The sequence below is a fragment of the Eucyclogobius newberryi genome, unplaced genomic scaffold (genome assembly GCF_026437365.1).
Source record: "Eucyclogobius newberryi isolate DKJ021-1_F unplaced genomic scaffold, fEucNew1.0.hap1 SCAF_9, whole genome shotgun sequence".
Classification (NCBI taxonomy): Eukaryota; Metazoa; Chordata; class Actinopteri; order Gobiiformes; family Gobiidae; genus Eucyclogobius; species Eucyclogobius newberryi.
This window is the reverse complement of record NW_027316532.1, coordinates 33,919,378-33,945,120: the sequence shown is the minus strand read 5'-3', so window position 1 is coordinate 33,945,120 and position 25,743 is coordinate 33,919,378. Positions and strand designations below refer to the sequence as shown.

The 25,743-nt window shown below is 39.7% G+C and overlaps 3 protein-coding genes across 3 annotated transcripts; 1 reads left to right on the top strand and 2 right to left on the bottom strand.

The window, feature by feature from the left end:
* Positions 1-796: 796 nt before the first annotated feature.
* map2k2a (mitogen-activated protein kinase kinase 2a) lies at positions 797-6,044 on the bottom strand. The gene is made up of 11 exons (XM_072438291.1): positions 5,430-6,044; positions 5,102-5,312; positions 4,115-4,261; positions 3,963-4,040; positions 3,831-3,882; positions 3,300-3,424; positions 2,697-2,910; positions 2,532-2,596; positions 2,399-2,460; positions 2,256-2,301; positions 797-2,181 (listed from the first exon to the last, which is right to left on the bottom strand). The coding sequence occupies exons 1-11, from the start codon at positions 5,516-5,518 to the stop codon at positions 2,071-2,073; spliced, it is 1,200 nt and encodes a 399-aa protein (XP_072294392.1). The 5' UTR covers positions 5,519-6,044; the 3' UTR covers positions 797-2,070.
* Positions 6,045-6,891: 847 nt separating this feature from the next.
* On the bottom strand, positions 6,892-12,870 carry pias4a (protein inhibitor of activated STAT, 4a). The gene is made up of 11 exons (XM_072438146.1): positions 12,753-12,870; positions 11,663-12,044; positions 11,491-11,575; positions 11,374-11,415; positions 11,142-11,232; positions 10,865-10,993; positions 10,143-10,248; positions 9,997-10,070; positions 9,751-9,911; positions 9,379-9,530; positions 6,892-9,307 (listed from the first exon to the last, which is right to left on the bottom strand). Exons 1-11 carry the CDS (start codon positions 12,777-12,779, stop codon positions 9,036-9,038), a joined length of 1,521 nt encoding a protein of 506 aa, XP_072294247.1. The 5' UTR covers positions 12,780-12,870; the 3' UTR covers positions 6,892-9,035.
* Positions 12,871-15,386: 2,516 nt separating this feature from the next.
* foxq2 (forkhead box Q2) lies at positions 15,387-16,927 on the top strand. The gene is made up of 2 exons (XM_072439218.1): positions 15,387-15,806; positions 16,379-16,927. Exons 1-2 carry the CDS (start codon positions 15,387-15,389, stop codon positions 16,730-16,732), a joined length of 774 nt encoding a protein of 257 aa, XP_072295319.1. The 3' UTR covers positions 16,733-16,927.
* Positions 16,928-25,743: the final 8,816 nt, after the last annotated feature.

Here is a 25,743-nt window from a genome sequence, read left to right as displayed (position 1 = left end):
TACGCGCCACTGCTGGGCTGACCTGCCAGGCTTCAACAGGTGAGATGTCACAGAAGACATCAGGAAGCCAGTATCTTATCTGCAATCAGGAGTTGCAAGTTAACTTTTGTGGATTTACAGCTTGTGCACTTGACACTTTCGGCCCCCACACCCCTACCCACAGTCACGCCACCACAATAAAGCACGAATGCAATGAAAAATAGTTAATGTTTTAGGGGCAGGTGTGACTTAGTGAATAGTTATCATTGTAAAAATAAAAAAATAAAATATTCACAACCTAAGAAATTTGATAACGATTAGGGTTTTCATTTACATTATGGGCTGCATAAAAGATCATTTTTGGCTTTATATTCAAAGATGAGGCAAGATATATTCATCATGTAGGTCAACCATATCAACTGAGTCTGCTTTTCCTTGCCAGGGATCTAGAACACACACGTGTACATCTACTGTATATACAAATACAGAGATATCTTTCTGGATATTCCAGGTAAATTACCCTGAGTCTTTTAAATGCTTGCAAGAATTACATTTTTAACCATAGCTAAAGAGCTAAAGTTAAAGCTTGTATAGTTATTATTATAGAAAATGATTAAATTCATACCCAAATATACTTAAATATGAAGTAACAATACAAGACATACCACAGACCACCCATGCCAGAGACAAACACGCGTGGAGCATGTTTTAATGACACTTCCACTGACGCGGCGCATGCGCAGCGCCATCTTCCACCAGCTCACGCGCTTTATCAGAGTATCGCGCACTTTCACAGGAACTGGAAATAAGACTATAATACGTTCACAAATAAGTTTTATTTGAATATTTTTATACATTATAACCATATCTAACACATTTTTATATTATAATAAAATGACTCTTCTCCCTTGTCATTTACATAAATCAAAATTGTATATTAAGACTGCAAAAGTTATGTCATGTTGTATATTTTTTACACATACAAGTGACATTGCATCCATGTTTGCTAAGAACGAATGCACATTTAGGGTAAGAAAGGGCAGCCATAAACAGAGAATACAAGAGCTCTAGCAAGAAGGCAGGCGAGCAAATGACACCACCATGAACCAACACTGACCAGGGTAAAACCAGTCTTTAAATGTCTTATCTTTATAGACTTAATGTTGAGTTATCAAGAATGTCAACTGTAGTCGACCCAAACCCTTTCAAAAAGCAGACCTTTCAAGGTAAGACCCCAAGAGAAATCTTGGAAAGCAACAAGTAGCTGTACAGGAAATACAAATTACAACATCGCAACAAAATAAAAAAACAAAACAAAAAGACATTGAAATTACAGAGACTCTGGTTTTGACCATCTCCACTCACATGAAAAATCATAAAACGCATATACAAATGTAATAATCCATGCAAGATCTTGACTGAATCTCACTGTTGACATCCAGGCCCACATACACCAGCATATTCAGTGTGTGCGTGGCAGAAAATCAAATACATGTGAAGGAAAACAAATAAGCATTAGGCATTATCGCAGACTCCAATGACAACATTCATAGTACGCCGATAGGGTTCAGAAATGTGAATTTAAAGCCAAATTACACAGTCAGACAAATACACTCTTTGGTTTGAGAATTGTCAACATGAGCTTTAAAACCTATAAAGACAGGTAAGTAGATCATTTGCAGTTCAATCAATAAAACTCATTTCCAATTTGTGTTAATTTGCTGTCATTCTCAGCCAAACATTTCTCTAAAGCAGGTAATTTATTAAAATAACAAGTCATCAATGGTTGCCATAGAAAAGATCAATACAGAATACTCAACGTTACAAAAAGATCTTTGTCAATGAATGCAAATCAGCGGACACACCGACAGCCCTTAAGTGCTTTACATCCTTAGCAACGTGGACAAGTGAGCAGTGCCTCCTCCGACACTGGCCAGGTGAAGCTGTGGTCTTACAGTACGACAGATGGATGGACGCTGACGGTGACAAACAGAAGGGATACCAAACCAATATCAACCCAAAAGTAGATTTAGAATTAAAAAAAAAAAAGAGTGTGATGAAAGCAAGTGTGTTTAGGGCAGTGTCGTGTGTTCACTCGGTGCCTCGGGTGGGAGTGCTGGGCTGGTTCAGGCACATGGTACGACACAACCAGCCAGCGAAATCCACTTCCTCCACTTCTGACCGCTTGATGAACGTGTGACTCTGAGAATACAATTAGAATACATTTTTAAAAACAACCTGTGCAGAGTTTTGTGGCATCCATGCTTATTACTCACCATAAGCATTTTCAGGTCAGCCCTTTCAGCTGGGTTTTTGATTAAACTGAAGACAAAGAAAACAAAAGTACAAATAGCATTACACACTTGCTGAAATAAATATGAGGTAAGCCATGTTTTGTTTTGGTTGTTTCTTTGCTCACCACTTTGTTACAAAATCCTGGAAATCATTTGTAAACACTCCATGTGGTAGTTTTGGCGGTGGCTGCGGAGGTAATAAATGATAAGTATAATGATCTCTTTTGTTACTTTATGTGATGCTCATTTTGCACACACCTCATTCACAATGTAATCCAGAAGTTCAAATATGGCCATAGCCGGTCTGCTATCCATCCCGTGTCCTGTTTGAGAGGGGTATATTGTAACACATGTCTCCATTCACTAATGCTGCAGTTGCACTTAATAAAATATGATCGTTATGCTTTCTCTGGTTTTCCATACCGCTGACAGGCCTGCCCGGTGGTCTCGGCCTCTGCAGGTTGGTGTGAATCTCTCCCTCTGCCCCGTCCAGAACAGCCCGCCCAAAGATGGCCTCTAGCTCTTTGGCTTCTGGTGGGGGGATAGGGTAACGGCCGATGGCCAACTCCACCAGCGACAGGCCCATGCTCCACACGTCAGACTGAACAGAGTAGTGAGTACCCTGCAGTCTCTCCGGCTGTTGACAAAACATGCACAGGAAAACTGCGTCAAATGTGCAAATGGTGCCAAGAAGCCAGACAGGAGGAGGGCTTGTTAAATGGGGGACGGGCAAAACAAAAAAAAGACTAATGCGTTCCTACATTGTCAGCGTGTTAGAGGAGTAAAAAGGAGAAACCAGTGTAGCTCCAACTGCGTTTCAGAGGGAATGCAGAAAGAGAGTAGACACAGTTGTCATTATGTTTGCTAAAGGGCTCTTTTCTGGGCACAATGTGCAGGTGCTGGCAGGGGACTGAAGGAGGGGACAGCTTAGGGCGGGGCCAGTAAACAAGAGCCATGTAAAAACAGAAATTGGGGATAGGGCCAGGGCAAAGGGGGTGGGGGCACAGGAGGGTAGAGCTGACTCACCGACATGTACGAACGGGTCCCGACAAAGGAGTTGGCCATGGAATCTATGAGCTGGCCGCTTACACCGAAGTCACAGAGCTTGATCTCACCACGCGAGTTCACCAGGATGTTGGAGGGCTTCACGTCTATGGCAGCGACATGAAAACAAAAGCTAATTTACTATTACATTAACAATACACTCGAGTGTCACATAGTCCATGTTTTACTGCCAATTACTTCCTAGTTGTTCAAACGATAATGGTGTGCATCAACAAGATGAATACAATTTAATCATAACTGGAACTGACTGGAGACTGTCAAGAACCAGCTGTACCATTTGTCTGACTGAGGGGCTACGGTCTTTCTCTGTAGAACATTGTGCAATGAGAAAGTCACATGGTTTGAAACAACACTCCCACCAAGGACAAAAATAGGTATAAAAAGAGGCAGAATTGGGAGAATTAATATTAAATGTGCCAAGTTCATACGCTTTCCCCCAAAAAATAAAATGGACCAAACAGCTGTACAATGAAGACAACCATGTGACCTCACCTCTGTGCATGATTTGGTGTTTCTCACGCAGGTAGGCCAATCCTCTTAATACCTGTTAAAATACATACATAGTACAGTAATCTTAATATTATCTCATCAACGTTTTACGGTTAAATGTGTTTTTTTGCTTACAGCTATGCTAACTTTTCCTAGAATATCCTCTGGGATTCGCCTAGCTTCCTTTAGGACCTGGTCCAAGGATCCTCCATCCTGGAAGGGCCGAATCATCAAATTAATGCCATTATGTGAAAAAAATAGTCAATGTCCACAGTCTTTGTCATTACCATATGCTCCATACAGATGCTGATCTCCCCATCGCTGTAAAAGGCCCCGTAGAAGCCCACGATGTAGGGAGAGTTGCACTCGTGCAGCACCTGAAGCTCTCGGATGATCTGGTTCCTGATGGCAGGCTTGATTTCCAGATGAATGAGCTGAAAACACACAACAATGACTTTGATCCAGATAAAAAAATTCATGAAATATATCCAAATTCTCTTGGTTCAATATGAGCGTATATACAGATAAATATTTTACATTTTGTTTAATCTGATTTCACTGTCGACCTTTAGAAGTCCTGTTGGGATTTTGGGCATTTAAAAAACAAACAGAAGTGAATTGATTAAAACGGCTTAATAATAGAAACGAAAATGTGTCGTGATTTTGTTCTTTAAACGTTTAGTGCGTCGTTTTCTGTATTTTTAATGAAAAAAAGTATAGAAACAATTAAATAGAAACTTCCTGTTCTGTCACAGCCATGTTTCCCCAAAGTAAGCAGTAGACTTACATTTACATGCATTTTTTTAGGTTAATAGATGTGACTTTTTGAACCTTAAACGTGTATGACCTGAAGTCTGAATTTTTACAATACGGCTGTGGGTGCAGATGGGGGGTAGGTGAAGACAACATTTCTGAAGCGAGAGCCAAAAGCAGCGCTCTGATTGGCTGTGCTTGGGGGCAGCCTGCACGAGTTCTACTTTGTCATCTGAATAAACCTGTTCTAAGTTCTAACCCTGGGCCTGTGCCTGAAAACCAATGCTTGAGGATATTAACGATGTGGCTAAGGGTTTGTGAGAGCTAAGAACCAGTTCCAGACGTTAAAACCTACTATTGCTGTGTGAAAATTAGGTTCCCCCAAGTCTCAAACGCAGGACAATACAGCGCATCAATTCAAATACAGCTCCTCTGAATAAGCTAATGAGTGAGAAATGGAAAGCTCTTGAGAGTCATGAATGAGCCCATTAACAATGTCATAAAACTGTGTTAATATTCACCTTTCTAGCCATGACGAGACTTGAGGGTTTGTGGCGGACTTTGTTGACCACTCCTCCATTCCCAGCGCCCAGCTCACATATAGGGTCAAAATCCTCATCTTTCAGCTCGCCAACCTGGGCTTTCTGGGTTAGAAAGGCCTCCAGGCGCTTTTTCTGTTGTTCATCCAAGTCCAACTCACCCAGTTTCTTTTGTAAGGCCTCGAGGTTTGCTCTGCAAGGGAAAGACACCAGTCATCTTTTTGTGCAAATTACAGAAAATATGTTAATTTTGTTTTTCTTGCATTCAACAACATGCACATCATTGATCCCTGTAGTGAAGAGGACTCACTCAGATGCAGCATCACAGGTGATAGAAGTGGTCTGTCCCTCCCCAATGGGCGTTATGTTTAGGGGAACGGGTCTTCTTTTAGGGGCCATATTCAGATGTGTTCAAGGACTTTCACAGACAACACTTCTAACATAAATACACGGCACAAGGCAGCAGGTTACGTGATCGTGCCCTTGATACAAATCTGAAAAAGCAACAGGAATCGTTCTTCTGCTAGTAACTTGCTAGCGCACGTTAGCAAAAAAAGTACACTTCCAGGAGCATGTCAGTGCACGCTTTCTGAATTTAGACCATGCCGTGGTGCCCGGTAGAAGCTCAACTATTTCGCGGTTAACCTACAACAACAGTAAAGAGCACATTTCTTGTAACGTGTTCTTTGAGCCAATCTACCTGCTACAAGTCATTAGCCGCTTTAGCATACACAAGCTAGCCCCAGTCTAAACAGTCTCACTGTGTCTTCTCCCGCTTATGGTCCTTTGTCTCTCCAGATTAGACTGGACAGCAGTCTTCTGTCCCGGACAGATAAATGCTCTGATTTCCCTGAAGAAACGAGCGAAGCCCCGCAGCCCTGGGTCCGTGTGAGTCCGGGTGTGGGCTGTGGTGGGGCTGAGCAGCTCATACAGGAAGCAGCATCAGAAATGACAGCACATATAAGCTTTAAGTTTAGCTTTAGTTTTCATGCAAACACCGCGAGAGCAGGATTAGGTCTGGTTCAATTCAAAATACAGTATAGAAGTATAGACTGAATTAACCTTTAGTGATTTTTTTTTTAAAACAATGTTTAAGATTCTCCACTTGAACCTTATTTCAAGTACAGCTAAATACCATGGAAGAGATATTACTGCCACTATGTGGCAGCATTGCAGTACTGCAGGGAAGCTACGGTTGAAGTGTTTAATACAACAAAAATATCACTACAAAAAGCCTGTTACATATATTCAGAAAAAATAAAAGTTCCTAAAAGTGTATCACTAATAGGGCTGCCACATTAAAAGTTGTTTTTCTATTGCATATATTACTTCACCTACATCTTATTCAACTTTTGCAGCCAAAACAAGGTAATTATCTTACGTCATCTTGTGTAATATAAAATGTTTAATGTATTTAATTCCATTGCCAGGTTATATCAGATAAAAATCAAAAATCACTACATGCTTATGTAATAATGTAAACATGACAAACAAAACCAATGTAATAGATAAGAAAATAAAACCATATTAGACAAGTTAAGAACACTTTTAATTATTTCACACATGAATAACAGCTGTTAGATAACGATCATTTAAAATTTTACACGTCACCCTTGACCGTCATTGAAGTCTCCCCAGATGCGAGATGGATTTAGGCAATAATCTAATCTACCAGTCCTTCCATTTCTCTTGTGGCATTGGCTGTGTGCTGGTGTCCTCATGAAGTTTTACTGTCCATTTGTTTAGAGGAACAACTAGAGGCAATTCAAGACTTTATAAAATATCATTTAAATTTTATTGTCTTAATATGAACATATAAAAACACAAACAAAACATTTACATGATGATTATAAGCCTCTGTCCATGCTACTGTATGCAATATTAAATATGTCCCCCGAAAATATCAGATTCAGCGTTTGTAACCAAAGAATGCAGTATGGCAAAGCTCAACTCCACAGAAGCAGCCTTTCATTAACCAAAAACTATCATTTTAAGTACATATAATGACCACCTACAACTTGGGACACAAACTGTTTGTGCTGTTTTTTTACAGCTACTTACAGATACAAATATCCCACAAAGGGGAAGTGTATTTTCTTTTCAATTCCTATGTATTCCTAAGCAATTCATGTAGAGCAGTTACTTCGGGTGGAGTGATGTATAAGAGGCAAAGTGCCATCAATCAAAGCTCTGTAGTGTACTGAATATATTTCATCTATATTGATTTAATTTTTTTTAAAGTGTAGAGCAAAAATGGAATACCAGATTTCACATGGGCTACTTTTTCAATCATCAAGCCTGTATGATGCTAAGCAAACGTAGTGATGTCCAAACGGTTTGTGATGGAAGGAAACTAGGATATACTTTGACCTTCACATTTTTAAAACATGCAAAAGGATGAAAAGAAGAGGAAAATTGGGACAAACAACAGGCAGAAGTGCAAAGAGCTCAACAAAAGTCCAATCAAAACTGACAGATTCAGAGAGCAGCACACCCAGACATTACTCCTGGCACTGCATGACCTACTGAAAGTACTAGTCCTCGTGTGAAGGAGTCCTAGTAGTAAATATTCTGCACGTACCCCAGACTATAGCAGAGAATTAACAGTTTGTACTTGTACAGGGGCCTCCACTCATCTCAAGACGGGACAACCGGATGCCCAATAAGGACTTAAGACAGACTGCGGTTGTATGTATCGAATCTTCAATAACTTCTATAGTATCAGACTTGCTGAAACCAACACAGTGAAATAAAGCATAGTGCTTTGAGCCGCCATGGAACACATACGACATACACAGCCTAGACCTGCAATACCCAAAACAGAAACAAGTTTACGGCTCCCTGACACTGAACTAGCTTCTGTTGCACCAGACTTAACCTAAACAACCATTATAGAAACTCAACTGAATACAGGCGAGGAGATTTTAAGCCAAAAGCAAGCCATTATTATCATCAATTTCTGTAAAACTGGGGTTTAAATCTGTTCACTAGCACAGCCAGCTTCAAAACAAAAACTCTCGTCGCTACAAAGAAACAAAAAGGCACCAAGACTACAACCACTGAGTTGAACCACTTTAGCCAGTTCCTAAAATACACTGCTGTAGCACGGCTGCCATACAGTCATCTTTAAGTTGCATGCACTCAGATTATGCCAAACTCAAACATTTGATGTAAGCTCTGACTTGAGGTCACCAAGCTGCATTAAAACCATCAAATAAACAAATTATAAAATAAATGTCCAGTGTAAAATTGAAAGAGACTCAACAATTGTTCCGATCACAGAATAGCCTTTCCCTGGCCAGTCTAATTAATTTTCTTATGACTGAGGTAGGTTTTCTTCTGAAAAGGACAAAATAAAAGTGGAAAGCATTTGTCCTCCCAGTCCATACAGGTTCCTGAAAATCTCTTTCAAGCTATTAACAAATTTCCTGAAGAAAACAGAAAATTATTAAAATTTGCATCTTTAAACATTTTGCCCTATGGTTTTAAATATGCTCTTCAACCACACACAGCTGAGATGACCCTTTAACATGCCTGTCCAACACGAATGGGACAATAAAACCAAGCCCACTGCTAAATTAACCTGTTCATCCAAATACAGGGAGTGATGTGGTCAAGATGGAGGAGTCTGGGGAGGAGGGCGCTTGATCCATTCAGTCTCCTTAGCAGGACGTTACACGTATTCACTGTAAGGGAACGCTGAAATCATGAGAGATGAGTGGTGTACAGTACAAAGAAGTATCCTACTCACACCATACAGTGCATGATTTGCTGTCTGGAAAGATATCAGAGTTACCCAAAAAACTCTGATGAAGTGTCAAAAGGGAGGGCATATTTGCATCTAGTGGATTACTGTGATCCTGTCCCGTCGCCCCATCTGTAAGCGGGTCAGTCTTTGCGGGAACACACGAGCAGGTCAGTATGCGGTGACCAGGTCTTTGTCGTAGTTATAGCGGCCCCTCTTTGGGGCTGGACTGTCAGCGCTGTCCTCTGTGTCCTCACTGTCCCCTCCAGCCCCTCCCCCCTCCTCCTCTGAGGAGGAGTCCAGAGTTAGATCTACCACTGCACCTCCTCCAGGTGGGACCGCTGCTCCTGCCACACCTGCCCCTCCCACCGAGCCGCTGCTGGACTTGCCCGTCAGACTCGTGCTGCTGTGGGCCGGGGAGTGCCCGTTCGCCTCAGGAATGCCTACACACAGAACAGTATAAATATAAAAGAACAGTGGCAAAGGATAGACGTGAGAGAAAGTTGCCACCTACATATATCAACGACAGGATACTCCGGTGTGTTGCTGCGTTCTCGTTCTCGATCCCTCTCCTTCTCATCCCTTATTGGTCGCCAAGAGCCATCTGTTAAATACTCAATTTCCTCAATATCCTCACTGGTCTCTTTTAGAATCTCAGATAGGAGCCTGAAATTGACAAAAAATATAAGTCACAAAATTTCACAAACTATACATGTTTTTCAGTATATATTTTTTCCAGATATTCTTGCTTACTTGCAGATCTAGCATGACTAAGTGACAATAATTCCAGAGCTCAACCAATTAAATATTTGCCCATACATTTTCATTAGTCCATTTACAAATATAAACTAATACAATGAATAATAAAAGTAACATTGGCATTTACCCATCAATAGTAAGCAGCTCATAAGGAGCAGGTTTGTCACACACTGGACATGTCCAGGTGGGCTTTTTCTCATTCATCTGCAGGAAGAAGACGGCATCAAAACACTGAAGATGGGCACAGGTCAGGACTCGACATGGCACACCAAGACGCATTTTCACCAACTGTAAAAAAAATAAATTATATACGTTTAGTTTACAACATTAGGAACAAAACCAAAACAGTCAAGTTTAACAAATTACAACTTACTGGGCAGATGAGTGAAACACGAAGACCCGTGGTGGCAATTTCACTTTCTGGGTCAAAGCGTAGTTTATCTTGGACTGGGGATGAAAATGAATGAATTAGACATTTTCCTACAGTTAAAGCATCTTCTTATAAACAGTTGTACTTACTGCGTTCACGGCAGCGTTCGGCACTTTCAACAGAGCAGAGTTTGAGTTGGTTGAAGAGGTCTGCCGCAGTGAAGACTCTTACCAGATACACAGCCACAGAGTAGCGCTGCAAAACAGATGATTCAAAAAGGTCCTGTGAATAAACTAGTTGTCGGCATCAGCATGGTTCTGATGATAACCGGGCAGTCGAGTTCATACAGATGGGACCGATTGTACAGTGACAACTCGAAATAAATTGGCGATTAAAGCAGAACAAGGGTTCACATTGTCTCTACAGAAACGTTTCTATACTTTGTTTCCCTTTTGACAATAGAATCTCCTTGTCTTGGCCTGATCAACATAACTGGCCTATAGTGGAAATGGACAATTCAGAATAATTTAATATTTCATTAAGGGACCAGAGAATTGTGCAACTTCAGAATGTGTCATAAGTCCTGTTGAATGGGGTCAAACCCAACGAGCTTTTACAAACACATTTCAGGTCGTTTCTAGTATTTGTTTGTCGCACACCTGCATAAACAAACACATGACAAGGAAACGAAAAGACAGGTTTGCTGTGTTTGTGCCATAACCTTTTTAAATGTAGCATATACTTTTAGTTCACAGTAGAAAAACGGCACAAAGATTAGCTGAGCATCAACAGACAACCGACTTGTCCGCATGTCCAGTCGCCCCGATGGCACAAAGCTGAGGATTACTGGGACTCCGCATTAAACTCTGACCTTGCCAAAGTTTCCCCAGGTGACGGTGATTCTGTTGGGAACATTGGAGAGGTGCAACCAGGGAGTGATATTTACAGGACGACAGGGCCGACGGGGCTCAACTCCAGGTTTATTTGAGGGATAATAACCCTGTAATAAAATAATGAATACATAGAAAATCATGGTAAGAGATTATTTTCCATTATTTGACTGCAAACTACAATAAATTGTTCTAGAAAATACATAACAACCCTGAGGTAAGCAACTTTTGTTAACCTTGCAAATTAAAAAGTCTTACCGGCACGTGACAGTAGGACTGATTCACTTTGACCGCAATGTTAGGGGGATACTGGTCCTCTTGAACACCAATGGAGTCTGTGTAGCAGATTCTGTAACGGACGAGAAAAAACATGAGCACAATGTCATTCAGTGTGCACATAAAAGAATTTAAAACTACCTATTCAGGTCATTTGTCCTCAACAAGAATGATTGAGTCATTATTTATTCCTGAAATTACTCAAATTAATTACCTTAGAACAACTTGTATTGATCCAATTCCTGGACGAATTTCACTGAGGAAGAAAAAACAAATTCTATTACTCACGTTACTCACAAAAAGAAAGCATTCATGTGCATCGCTTTCTTACCTGGCATTTCTAATCTGGTCAGCTTGTTTGGGCGTTAACTCAAATATGTGTGGACTGTCCTGCAGCTTTTCGTTATTATGGGCAACTATTACAACAAATTAAACAGTAATCAACAAATTATGTCAATTATTTACCAAAAGTGTAACTGACAATGTAGATTGTTTACACTCACTAAGCTCTGTTGGTGGTAGTAATGTGTCCAAAGAGTGATAAAAGGGCAGTGGCACAAGCTTGACTTCTGCTGCAGGTGTAGGCAATGGTTTGGAGATGCCATTGAGGTAGTCTGCACCCTGAGAGGTGAGATTGCTGTTGGAATTGAGAGTCGAGTAGGTAACTGGGACACCCTCGGGACGCCGCGCTGCCAGCCACCCAGACGACTTTGGGAACCGTGACTCATACAGCTGCCTCACGTTCTTGAGAAGCTCTGGACTGTATTCAGTCTGCACCAACTTGAGTGCACGCCCGACCAGGTCCTGCTTCAGACCACTTTTACTGCGCCCCATCGAGGAGAGCAGCGTTTGCAGGTCTGAGACCCGAAAACTCTTCACCATGTTCTAAAAGAAAGAATAACATTTGAGTTTAAAAGGTAGCCCTCGACAGTGTAAGCGTTACAGCCCTTATATAGAATTAGCAGACAGAATAATACATTGAAATGATTATTTGGCTCTCTTTTACATGGCCTATGCTGTAGATTTAATCAAAACCACATTTTCATTGAGAACCTGTATGTTGACAAAACACTACTTTGTTACAATGTGTGACAAAGTATATGCGTTTATCTCAACATCTGACTGAAGAGTAAAGAACACAATCTGCATCGGCTCGATTGGAGGATTTAATTTGAGTTAACAACAATTGTTATCACAGTGGCTCCTCAATCAAATCTAGTGTGCATTTTGACAGGTGCACCCATTGTCACCACATTGGACTACATACAATAAGCCCTATAACATTGGTAAATGACAGGGAGTACCAGTAATGAAAATAAGCATGTTTATATAAACTTTCAGTATTTTGTTGTGCTGCCCCCGTGCCGCCGGAAAGCCATCGAAGCCAGCGCACTTTTGCGAGGCAACATTCTCCAGAAAGCTAATGTTAGCCACACGAGCTAATTTGTTTCGGCTTCACGATACGCCAGTGAAAGTGGACTCTTATTGTAAACATTAAAGTGAATCTCCTTCTTTCTCTACCACATCATAACGTCAAAACGTTTGAGAATGGCCCCTGTCTCGTCAAATCAAGGCAAGCAGAGCTGTACTTGCCATCGCTTCCACCAGTTCGGCCGCCATCTTCGTGCATCAGTACCGCGAGAGCCGGGCGCAGGTCTAGTCTTTCACCAATGAGCGCGCAGGAGAGGATTGATGGACAATTCTCTCTGACCAATCACAGCACAGCTTTCCACGGCGCCCGAAGCGATGCACAGAAAATGGGCGGTGTCATGACCATTTAAAGTTACAGTGTAACTTTTTAAAAACACTCTGAGTCAGGTCTAAAAACCAAATTAGGCCTCAGCCTTTATCAATTAAACTACACGTCAGCATGTTTCAGAATCCATTGTGATTTCCTTTGATAATCTGAGGGTTTGTTGAAAGGTCACTTTAAATATCGCTTCATTTGAACATACAAGCGGAACATTGAGATCCAAGTGGACGGGATCGCATGGTCCTCGGAGATCCCATCCGTGCGCTTTTCTCCAGTTCACATTTTGTGTAGAGCCAAAGGATGAGGAGCGTGGGCTTTGTCTCTAGATTGTGTCTAAAAATTAATGTGTAGCCTATTTAAGTAAACAACAATGTTGCCATTAATTTAATAAGTTAGTGTGAAACAACAATGGCGAAATCACCAAACTTGCTTGATGCAAATTCCATAAAAGATTAAATAAAATGGCCAATTTAAATAGGAGTAATCACAGACGCTGTGGTAATCCAGTTCAGCTTTTCCATCTATTCTCTAATGTAGGCTACTGAAGAAAAGACCCATAACAATTGAAGATATCAAATATCTTAATATGCAATAACAAAGGCAGAGTTTTAGCCTTCAGCAGGAGTAGCAGGATTAGGCCTGCCAATGTTATAGACCTGTCCACTAAAGTTAGAATGTTCACTCAAGTTTTTAAGCAGGCAATACCTGGGCAAAGGAAAGTTTAAACAACATTACTTTTTTTGAAATCTTCTTTGTGGGAACATAAGCGCAGTGAACTTTTCCAATGGGCCAATAGCTATAGTTCCCTAGTTTAACAAACAAATAAAGAAACATAAAAACATCAATGTGGTTGGCTGGCCTTAATTGTTGAAAATATTTTTGTTAAATAAATTGTGATAATCTGTTGTTTTGATATTCCTGAGCTAATTTGCCCTCATGATAACACAATTCAGCCGCAGGTCTAGACCAAACTAACTGCAGAGAATACTCTTTTTTTTTTTTTTTAAGTACTATTATTTACTTGCCCAATCTCGTCGCTTGTTGTGGGAGACTCATATTCCCATATATTATTTTTGTAATGCGTTCTCATATACGTTGTTTTTAGTATTATTTGATCCACCATAGGCCTATTTGTCTAGTCTGTTCATGCTAATACAATATGGGACAAAAACAGCTTTTAAGAGCGTAATTTTCTTGCATCTTTTTTTTAAACAAAAATTATCCAAATCAATTCTTGGGGTGATCATTGGGTTATCTGGGGGCAATAGTAATGCACAATTGAAAATCACGAAAATAGCATCAACAGTATGTTTTTGGTTGTTTTGACATGCAAGATTTGGAAGGGTAAAAATATGAAAAGTACCCATCTGGTATGGCAGAGGTTAAAGATTATAAAACAAGATATTTTCATCATGTTGAATATTTTTAAGTTGAACCCAGTGTTTTAAAATAGCTTGAAATAGGAGTGAGCTGTTGTTGTTTTTAATAAGAGGACACAAACAGAAGAGGGCAGTATAAGCCACATTCTGTCCTTCCCAAATTGCCTATGATAGAATTGAGGGGCAGAGAGAAGAGACGGTGAGAGAGATTATGCCAAACAATATTTAAATAATTTGACAAGAAGGTACTAGGACGGCATGATCAATTTAAGTAGACTTTTTAATTTTGTGATTGTGCGATGTGCAAGTTAATCATTTAAGATCCAGGTCAGATGAATACAACAAAACAAACAAAACAAGCATAAAATATGTATTGAGAAAATAAATTCTATCCAGCCAACAATAAAATATACATTGCATTTATACTGCAAACGAATAAGCAAATTTTATGGTGTACCTTTCTCTATAGACTATTAACATGACCAATTAAAGGTAAAGTTTGACAGCGCCCTGGTTGGATAAAACAATGCCAACAGGATCAGAGTAGCATCAGGCCTTTGGTCGCTCCACTCTTTTAACACAATGTCTTCTTAAATCTTGAGTGTTTAATCTCTCGTAATTACAAAGATTTGCTGAAGTTAATAAAAATAATCCGCCTGATTTCAGACCCCCTACTTGGACCACCACTGTGCCTTCATGACAACCTTCTGTGAGGGATAGCGCCACAGTCATATATAAAGGATTCAAGTGCAGCGAGATCAAAGAGCTGACTTTGACATAGAGGTCGGCGATAGGTTTTCAAGCTGTAAAGTTTTAGGCTTTACTCTTCGTAGACATGTAGCCACATTTAGACCAGTAAGTTGACGTCATTTCCACGCATTGAGATAGTGTCAGTGTTGAGCGCATCAAGGTTAACAACACTTGAGAGGCTCATCATTATCTCTGATCTTGTCAACTGATTTGGACGTAGAACACGGCCTATCGAGGGTCCGAGAACGTCAAATATGCTTTGAAATATAAAACAGGGATTGCGAATACATTTTGAGAACTGATCGAATTTTTCTTGCTGTCAGAGTTAAAAATTGTGATCCGGAAATGAAAGCGGACGGCAGCAGAGAAAGGCTTGGACTGAGCTTCACTATTGACTATCTTCTCTTCAATAAAGGTTCTAAAGCAGAACCGTCGCGATGTCCAACAGTGGACCGAGCAACGCCAGAAAACTTCTCAACTCACCAGAATCCCAAACCCAAAGAGGTGGGGACAAGTGAACAGAAAGAGACAATTCAAGCTTCCGATCTTGGGACCATAAAAAGAAGCGTCACAGAAGATGAAGAGGAGGAGGAGGAGCAGACCACAACTCCCTCAAGTTACTCACAAGAGAAGTCTGAAGAAAAACCCAATCAATCCTACATTGCACTCATATCGAAGGCAATTCTGGCATCCGAACATAAGAAACTCCTTCTTTGTGACATCTACCAGTGGATCATGGACCATTATCCCTACTTCAAAAGCAAGGTAGGTCTCCAAATTTCATAGCAGAACACCGACAAATGTCAAACTATAAGTAGAAGCCAGTTCCTTGTTTACAGTTACAGTTAAATACACAGATTATTTGTTTGTTGGTAATACAATGGGTTCTTACAAGGACATTGGATGATCTTGTTGGTAAATTCAGCCAAATGAGGTAATCCGGTTGATAGGGTTGCAAACTGTCACTTCCTTCAGGTGCAAAAACAGATTGGTGGATTACTCGTCATCAGGTTTGACACGCTAAAAAGGTAACCGAGGGTGTCCTGCCAACCGGTGATCATAGAGTGACGTGCTGCGCATTGTGCTGTGTCGGATTTGAGACTGCATCTATTGTCCTAAATTTAATTATTGTTGACAATTTCTCAGAGTCTCTGTTGTTGATACAGATTGTTCTTTGTCATAAAGAGAAAAGATGTTTGCATTTAAGTCTTTTAAGTTTAAGTTGATGTTTGGGCACTAGACATCATACTTTCACATACCGTAAATATATCTTTGTTCACAGTTATCCAAAGGTACACGTTTGTAGTTCTGACCATTTTTGTACTAATTTTCCACAGGACAAAAACTGGAGGAACAGCGTGCGTCACAACTTGTCCCTGAACGACTGTTTCGTCAAAGCTGGTCGTAGCGACAATGGCAAAGGTCACTTCTGGGCGATCCACCCGTCCAACTACCACGACTTCTCTAAGGGAGACTACCACTGCAGACGGGCCAGGCGAAGGGTGCGGAGGCTGGCGGGACACATGCCTAACCCCTTCCATCCGGCTCTGTATGGGCCCCGCCGACCAGCCTGTTGGTGCTGCCCACAAAGTCCCACTCTGACCGGCCTGCCCACAAGACTTTATTGGCCCTGGCCCTATTTGCAGCCACAAGTTGGGATGTACCCACTTGTCCACACTTCTACGTCATAAATGTCTTTCCTTTTTTTAATGATTTCTTTTAAACAGATATAAAAGGCTGTTCTACTGTGTCTCATTTGGTAACGATTTTATAATTAGGTGATTGCAAAGACACTAGGACAATATTAAATTAACTTCACGGTACAATACAGTTTGTAATTTATGGTGTGCGGTGAATTGTCTTCAGTAATTTAATGAAACGTTGGGATCTTAATAAAGCTTAAGCACTTTTTCAATGATGTACCAAATGTAACTTTAGTTTCCATGTCATTAAATCATTACGCATTTAAGCTTCCTCATTTGTTGTTCGTGACTCTTATAGGTGAGTGCTAAAAGTGAGCCTCTATGGTCAAAAACCACTCTATTGTTAATTGGTTTGGATAAGAAACAATCTTCTAAGTAAAGCTTTTATCAAATCCAACTCGTAGGATATGTGGTGAGATAATCTGAGCAGTTGGAAGCTTATCACACAGCGTAATCCACGGCCGCTGCTCCAGAAAGAGGGGCACCATGGGAGGCCAGGGGATGAAGGAGGAAAGGAAAGGGGTCACTGAGGAATGGCCGGTCATTTAACAGGCACACAAGAGTTTCAATATTTATACATGCACGATGAATAACATAAGCAGGTGATCTAAACTGTTTGCAGGGTTAATGAGTAATGGTTGTGCGTGAACAGTTTGGTACGTGTTCATCAACAGTAGCTGCAAAGAACATGAGCACATTCGTAACACATTTAGAATGATCTGTGGTCACTGGTTACATTTACATCAGTCAATACATAACTAGAATGATCAGATGACACGATCATTGGAGCTGATTGTGTTTATGTGCACAAAATACATCTGATGAGAAGTGTCAAATAATTAGTGGAATTTTAGAGTGACTTTTTTATTTAGAAGACAATGCATTTTAAAATAACTCTGCTTTAACATGTTATGGTTTTCATTTTTGTCTTTGCCACATTAGTTTGCCCTTTTTGCATGATTTCCCTTGCACAGGTTTGAACAATCAGAAGGAATTTCAAAATTGGTGTGCATGAAAACATAGCCAATGAGAACCACAACGACAAGTGAGGCATGTGGGCAAGGTGCAAATGGAGATGACAAATCTCCCTTGGTGGAAAAACAAATGTATATCATGGAAATGTAAAGTAGCAAACAGGCAGTTAGTCATGTGTATGTGTATTCTCAGCTTGACACAAAATGTAGAAACAATAAAAAAAAGGTTATTGTCTTTGGTCAGAAAATATTACCATACAAATAAGCAAAAAATGAAGTGCCTATACCTTGACCAATCTCACGTCAATAGTGAAATTCCTCTCTGACTTGCAAAGGTTGGCATTTACATCCACAGTGCTCCAGCAAAGAGGATTAGGTCAGACATTGACTTTTTTGAAGTTTGTTTGTCTTGGCTCAATGTGGGCTTTTTATTCACAAATTATTGAATATTTGAATAAGTCTCTGTTTGACAGGAAATGAGATAGTAAATAGACAAATAATGAGTCAGATGGGTAAAACGTAACTCATTTACAATGGTAAAGCTCTCGTCTCTGTTGATTGAAACAATGACAAATCCATCTAATTAATTTTTGTTCCCTAAATCTTCAATGTCTACAGCTAATTGGGGAGCTAATTTGCTTAATTCCCATGAATTACTCCCAGCATCAAATCCTCTTCAATTCACCAGCTTTAAGGCTTTAATTTGGTTGCATATGTTTGCTCACACACACCCACACATGACCTTAATTTGGCACTGCCTGCAAAGCAATTAGCTGCCATTTAGTAATTTAAGTAAGAAGTTTTCAATGACTCTATTTAACATTTTGCTGCATTTACAATAACTAATGCAGAAAGTCAACTTTGCATTGTCAAAAAGATAGATGTGGGCATGTGTATGTAGATAAGTGCATGTCATTATGTTAATCTGATGCGATGTGCGGCAAGATGCAGGGGGCCGTAGATTAAGGCACAAAGATTTGTTGGTGATTAGCAGAGAGTGAGCTAAGAAGCTCAACCCGACTGAGATGACCATTAAACATTATGGTCATGATTTAATGCCACTAATTTTCTGCAGTTCTATAAAGTTCATTCTAATTTCATATTTGGCTAGAAGCGATAGACAACACTCAATATAGTTCCAAACAAACTTTACTTGGTACTTACCTTTCTAAATACCACATTGTCATTGAAGCCAATTGTTTGATCTTATGCATGTTTAGGTGAAACTACACTCAAGTTTGATTAAAAAATCCACAATTGCAGTAAACAAAGGTTATGAGTAAATAAAGGTTATGTGTAATATGAAAAACAGTTATCATGTGGCCAATGTTATGTTTTCTTCTTCTAACTAGTGAAGCAGTCTTTGTTCTGTATTGGCAACAGAAACACAAGTGATTATTTTGAAAAATAAACTCAAATAAATACTGAGGAATGTTGAATTAAATAATAATTTCCAAAACGTATATAGGCCTACATAAAGCTGAATTCAATATGATAACCTGTTGGCTGAATGGGCCTATTTTACGCAGTTGACGGGTGTTTTTCCCCATGACGCGCCCAACTGTCTGTCTAATAGGCCTGAAGACTGCGGGCTTCAAATTGCACTTGTTATTTGAAATCCTGATTGCATAGAACTAAGCAGTGTTTAGGAAGCGCTATAGTTGGACCCAAAAGCAGCTGTCATTTGCTGCCTGTGTCCCTCCATGAACAATGGGCCGGCGTTACCTCGGCTTCAAAGCCTCTATAATAGTCAATCGATCAGAATGCGAGGCGCTATTCTGCAGATTACTGTTAACAATAATTTGCCTCCCTGTGCACCATTGCCATCTTTGAAGCAATGTTTTATTGCCTCTTTTTTTCCATCTGCATCTGTCATCCCCGAGGTCCCGTGTTTGATCTCTGCCTACCAGCGCGCGCTCCCGGGGGTCGCGTTGACCTGTTGATTGGCAGCTGCGATCAGACATATGGTGGGACGAGGCATCGACCGCAGACCCCCGGAGACAAAGCGCACTGCTGGGGCAAGTCTCTTCCCCCCCCCCCCTCAATTTCCCCGAACTCGGCGCTCTCTCCATCCGGAGTGACGGGGAGAGGAGTCGCCGCTAGATGGCGCAAGGGCCAAGCGAATAACGGCCAACACCGCAGCTGCCAAAGTGAGGCCGAATCTTAATCTGCAATTTGACTTGATCAGCGAGGGTTACATGTGTGAGGATGTAATTCAATCTACATAGCATAGGTCTGATTGTGAAGATAATGTTTTGTAGACTGCGTGTATGTATTTAGAATGTACTCAACACAACAAACATAAATGTATTTGAGAATTTTGAATTTAACGGAAAGTATAAGCAAAGCAAAATGCATTTAGTCTGAAATGCTTAACAAGATTGTGGTTAAGCACCTTTTTGAGGAGCTAAAGTGTTTTTGGATTTGTTCTTTGGACTATTGGGTGAAAAGGAAAAGGAATACACTTATATTGAAAACCTAAAGCCAAAGCCAGCCTCTACACAAGAGGCTTTATCAGCACAGAAGAAATACAAGTTCAGGACCACAGAGCGCCGTGCATCTCCATCTTGAAGCCTCTAATCACTCGTTTGAAGACGGTGAGGTGAAGGTTTTAAGCAGGAGAAAAGATGGTTTGAAAGAGGAGTCAAGGAAGCTATTTTTGTTAAAAAAGAAAGACCTTCTTTAAACAGAAATGGAGGGCTAAGATTCAATCTTCCTGGTATCTATAATGGAATACTGACCCCCTGGAAAGGTAGAGGACCAGGACCAGGACATTTAGATGCTAATCAGGTACTCAGGGTGGTTGAGCCAGGGTCTCACAAAGATAGGCCATTAAAAATTCTGAATAGGCTAGCTCGGTAGATACAAGGGGGGAGTTTCTGTTGAAACAAACAACTCTTTCTACTTCAGGAAGGCTCCTCCCAATGGGCGGGTCTTACCACAGAACAGTATTAATATCGGAGTTCTCGATCTAAATTCTTTTATTGACAATGACTCTTGGATGAGAGTCGAAACGTCTATTTTTTCAAACTGAGTCCAGATAACTACAACTGAAGCTTTTTCTACTATGGAACACGCCTGGACGAATGAGGGATTACACCGACCTAAAGCCAAAGCACAAACCCCTTATTTGACTACACCCAGTGCACATTTGTGTGTAAAATGATTTATGTAGCCTATATATATTTGAAATATATTTGATATATTTAAAATCATGGGTATTTTATTAGACGAGTGTGATGTCTCTTTAATCGTGCAGTAACATTTCCATCTGACTTAAAAAGGATGGACTGACAAATGTGGTCAGTGGAGATTGTGTAACTGAAAAAAAGGATTTTCTTTTCATCTTGAGGAAACATCAAACAACTTTCAGGCCATAATTTCATAGATTTTTAAGCCATGTTTCTGATCAAAAAGTTAGACGGGTTACTGTAATTAGGGAAGCCTTTTTTAAGACTGACTTGGTGCTAATGAAGCCCAATGATCTGCACACGGATAGTTCAGAGATAGAGCTGTGGATTTTATATGTTTTGGCCAAAACCCATGTGCTTTTATCTGGATGATGTGCAAACATTTGACTCATATTTGATGCACGTGTATAAATTAACTGTTTTCTAAAGCTGGATTGTAATTTTTAAAAACAGATTTACAAATGTGCTTTATGTCCTGCTGACAGTTGTATAAAGCAGGGAAGTCAAGATTATTCAGTTTATCGATATTCTCCAAAAATGTAAATCTAAATGTAGTTTAGCACGCTGTTTACCTGGGTCTTTATGTCACACTAACTTGACGTTGTTCACAGAAAGTTTGGTTGCATGAGGCTAGTGCTATAGAGGAACTGTGATCTATTTAACAGAGTGAATTAGGATGTCACTGTTGTATAGTCGTCATAAGTATAACACTAATATCGTACATCGTGAGATCCATAATATAAATGTAGAGTTGTGATGTTCCAAAAACACCCTGTTGGAAAAAAAAATACCCCCTTTCATTTCTTGCTTGTGATTTTACTATTCAAATATCTATCCAATATAGAGAAAGTGAATATGTTCCATTTAATCCATTTATCATGCGTGGGTAAAAGGTTGAACATTGAAATATTTATATTCTGTCATGCGACACATTTTCCCCCTCATTACAGTCACAACAGGCCTACTTGATTATTACACCATATTTCAGGTGAATATGTTCCCCAGTTTCTGTGTAAAAAGGGTAAAGAAATTGTCGGCATGAAAGGAACAAACTGAAAATAACTAGACAATTTGAAAAGAGACATATTGTGCTTTTCCCTAGTACTTTGTAAAAAAAAACAAAAAACAACTATAACATACATAAATCATTATTCTATATTTTGTTAATTGTAAACTGCAAAATTGATCCAAAACGGCAAAGTAATAGAAATGGAACAATTGACTTCCCGTTAAAATACAGTATTGATAAGCCCAGATTTTTTTGTAGCATTTCTTTGTAGCAAGCTGCAGATTTTTCATTGTCATCATTTCATTGTGAATACTAGTAAATGATAATGTTTCTTCTCACAATAAACATAATAATAAAATCTTGTATCGTGAGATCCATAATATAGTTGGATTGGATGTTACAAAATCACCCCGTTGAATAAAGTTTCATGTGTTTCTTTTGTTGTTGTGTGTGCTTGCGATTCTATTCCCAGTTCTTGTTGTCTGTATATTCAAATAGAGAAACTAAATATGTCCCAGGGCAAATCCCAGCTGACTGTCACTGCCTGGATGCTGACCCACAGTGAATCGGACACTCGTGTGCTGTGACCAGGCTGATGTGCTTCTGTGTGTTTTGGTGTTGGTTTACAGGATGCAAACTACACCTCCTCCATCTTCTTTCTCTCTTCCTCATCCAGAGCGTTTCCATGGCGACGCATCCCCTTGGCCAGGGTTTTGCCATGATCCCCCCTGACACTGGCCAGTGACCTTTGACCTTTAGGCCATTGCCAAGGGTCAAAAGGTCAGCGATGGCCGAAGGGCAACAAGAGCACTTCCATGATTGGCATCCAAACATCCTCTGTGGCCATCAGCAGCACAGACATTTCATTTGTACACAAAGCACTCTTTACTTTAGAAGGTGCTGGCCACTAACTATATTCTATGCTCAATAGAGTTTATACATGACATCACAGCATCCTGATCTTTAGCAGTGAGAGGCAAAAACACATGGAAATGAGTCAGTGAAGTTTTCCTCTGCTCAAAACACAACTAAAAAAGACCTGCAACAGTCTATAATAACAAATATAAGAACTACATCTCTGCTAAATGTAGTTTGTGCCACACATCAAATAAACAGTTGTAGAAAACCAGATAAACAAGAGGAACACTGCAGCCACACTCGCTTATGTCACTGATACAGACTTTGAGATCACTCACAGCTGAACTAATTACCTTTCTTTCCTCAAATAAGATGTTTTCTGAGTCTGTGTGTCGATTGGTGTGAGGCGAGTTGAAGTGTCCTTTATCCTCTTAAAGGAATTTTATTTGAGAAAAACAATAACTCCACGGACAATAATTAGGCCAAAACGCAAAGAAACTCATTTATTTGTGTTACCCATAATCCTGCAACTTAGTCATTCATGATATAAATGTATAAATATGTATAATTCATTTCATATATATATATATATATATATATATATATATATATATATATATATATATATATAAATAATATATAATGCGTTTCATTTAATATATAAATACAGGTGAGAATCCTTATGGCTGAAACCCACGAATGCCATTTGCATTCACCATCAGATCTAGAGATTACACTTTTGCAAATTGTGATGATAAAATGCAATCTGCAGCCGGTTAACATCCTCCAAGATGACGGTTATGATGGCCATAATGATCATCAGTATTCCCTTGGCTCCTGCAATTCACTGTATGTGCAGATATTTATAGTTCTTCGTGTAACTGTGTTTGTGAATATTGGGGGGGAAGGGCAATGCACCACTACCTCCGTGGCTCTCCTCGTGGGGAATAATTACAGAATCGTGGGTATTAAAAGTCACATGACCCTCGCCTCTTGCTACCCAAATAATTTATCCCCCTGGCTGATAGCTCGTCAATATCAATTTATTAATTTAACAGTTCTGGACTGATAAAAGGTAGTGCGCACAGTTAGCTTGCTGAAGCGGGGAATAAGGGTGAATTTTACAGTGCAACGGTGTGAGTGAGGGAGAGCGGGGAGGACAAAAGCCTGAGAAAGAACCTGGGCTGATCAATTCTACCGAGGAGGGGAGTCATGCATATTCGCTTTGCAAAAATAGGACGCCATAACTCATTTTCCACCGGCTATCGAATCACACTGATGAAAATTAATACACTTATTATCACCTGATTAAAAATTATGATAAAAGATGTGTTCCCTTTTGTATTGACATTCAGATGTTTTCAATACATTGACAAAATTCACCTAAATGTTCCCAATTAAGGTGATTTGATACAAAATAGGTCCCTATAATTTTCCTTATCAGATCATTTGATCTTTATGTGAAGTCTTTGACAAACAGGTTTGACCACATTCCATAGCAGCATATTTTCTCTCTTCATGAGTTATAAAAGGCTCAATTATCACACCTTAAATATCTCCCCACTTTTATTTTAAACACATTCAGGCTCAGCAAAAAAGACACACACACACACACACACACACACACACAACAACACAACATACTTTGCCTTTGAAATTGTAATAATAATACATTTTATTTTTCAAGGAAATCTCACATCTTATTATTACATTTACAAAATGTTTAATTTACGTTTGCAAACATTGACTGTGTACGAAAGCTTAGAATTATAACATAGAAGTCCTTTTTGAAATGTCTTTATGGCCTAAAATGGCTTTGCAATAGAAAAGGGACCATTGACTTCATATAAAATAATGCAGAATTAATAAACCCCGACTTTTCATAGTTGCATTTCATCGTGAACCTGGCCAGCCAGATGAATGTTCACGATATTTCTTTCACAAAGAATCCATCTGGTCGGCCCTACACTATTAGATTGTCTAATTAAAAAGTTTAAACAGGGCCATTTTGTTACGCTGTATTCAGGGTAAATTCTAGCCTTCCAAGTTTAGAGGGTGCTCAGCACCCAGGGGAAGTACATACATAATACATGTTTACGAACTCGCTACAAGTTCTTTCTTCTCTCTTTGTGGTTTACAAACTATGATGTAGTAGGTACATATACACATGCTTATGTTGTCACTGTGGTGTTTGAGTCAAGTCCTGCTTTGTGGCCAGAGAGCATGGCCTCAGTCCTTCCTATAGGTAATGTTGGACAGTACAGTAATTCCATTTGACTAATATCTGGGATGAGAGCAAGAGAGATCGAGAGGCGGAAGAGTGATCTTAACTCAAGTATTACCATAAAATGTTTAAGCTGCTGAAAGCGGTACAGTACAACAAAACACAAGACATTTGGATATAAATAATCCAATTTGACCTTTTCCCAGACGCAGAAAATGGTCAGTTAATTTAAATGAAGAGACTTCTTAATTTTGTGGGTGCTGGAAATATTTGCCTAGAATTGGGTGACACTGGCAGAGTGGTAAAAACTCTTGCCTCAGAGCAAGAAGGTCATGGTTTTGACTCCCACCCAGTCACAAACATTCCGGTTTACCCCATGTACAATATGTAAAATCCTCCAGTAAAGGTCGTCCTGGCTTGGTCGGCTGGGGCATATCTTCTTATCCTGAAGATATATTCTTTTTGGTTTTAACCAAGAATGAGCGGTTGAATTGTTGTATTGGTGGGGTTTTTTAATTATTTTTTTGGCCTTTAATTTTTGTTGTTGTTGTTGTGTTTTAATATTGTAATTTGGTATGTGCAGCACTTTGGTCAACCTTGTTGTTTTTAAAGTGCTATATAAATAAATTTGATTGATCAATTGATTGATTCAAGGATGGGTCAAATGGTGTATTAATGGTGCTTAATGTATTTACTGTTCAGGTTCAATTATAAAAGTGCAAGAAATTGCACATGTTTTCTAT

Excerpts from the sequence above, each read along its gene's own strand:
- map2k2a (XM_072438291.1), bottom strand. The coding sequence starts at position 5,518 with ATGGCCCCTAAAAGAAGACCCGTTCCCCTAAACATAACGCCCATTGGG. Across the intron at positions 2,911-3,299 it reads GGACCCGTTCGTACATGTCG|CCGGAGAGACTGCAGGGTAC; the intron begins GTGAGTCAGCTC and ends TTTTGTCAACAG. Across the intron at positions 2,461-2,531 it reads TGGATTACATTGTGAATGAG|CCACCGCCAAAACTACCACA; the intron begins GTGTGTGCAAAA and ends TTACCTCCGCAG.
- pias4a (XM_072438146.1), bottom strand. The coding sequence starts at position 12,779 with ATGGCGGCCGAACTGGTGGAAGCGATG. Across the intron at positions 11,416-11,490 it reads GACCAGATTAGAAATGCCAG|TGAAATTCGTCCAGGAATTG; the intron begins GTAAGAAAGCGA and ends TTTCTTCCTCAG. Across the intron at positions 9,531-9,750 it reads GAGCTGCTTACTATTGATGG|GCTCCTATCTGAGATTCTAA; the intron begins GTAAATGCCAAT and ends TGTCAATTTCAG.
- foxq2 (XM_072439218.1), top strand. The coding sequence starts at position 15,387 with ATGAAAGCGGACGGCAGCAGAGAAAGGCTTGGACTGAGCTTCACTATT. Across the intron at positions 15,807-16,378 it reads ATCCCTACTTCAAAAGCAAG|GACAAAAACTGGAGGAACAG; the intron begins GTAGGTCTCCAA and ends AATTTTCCACAG.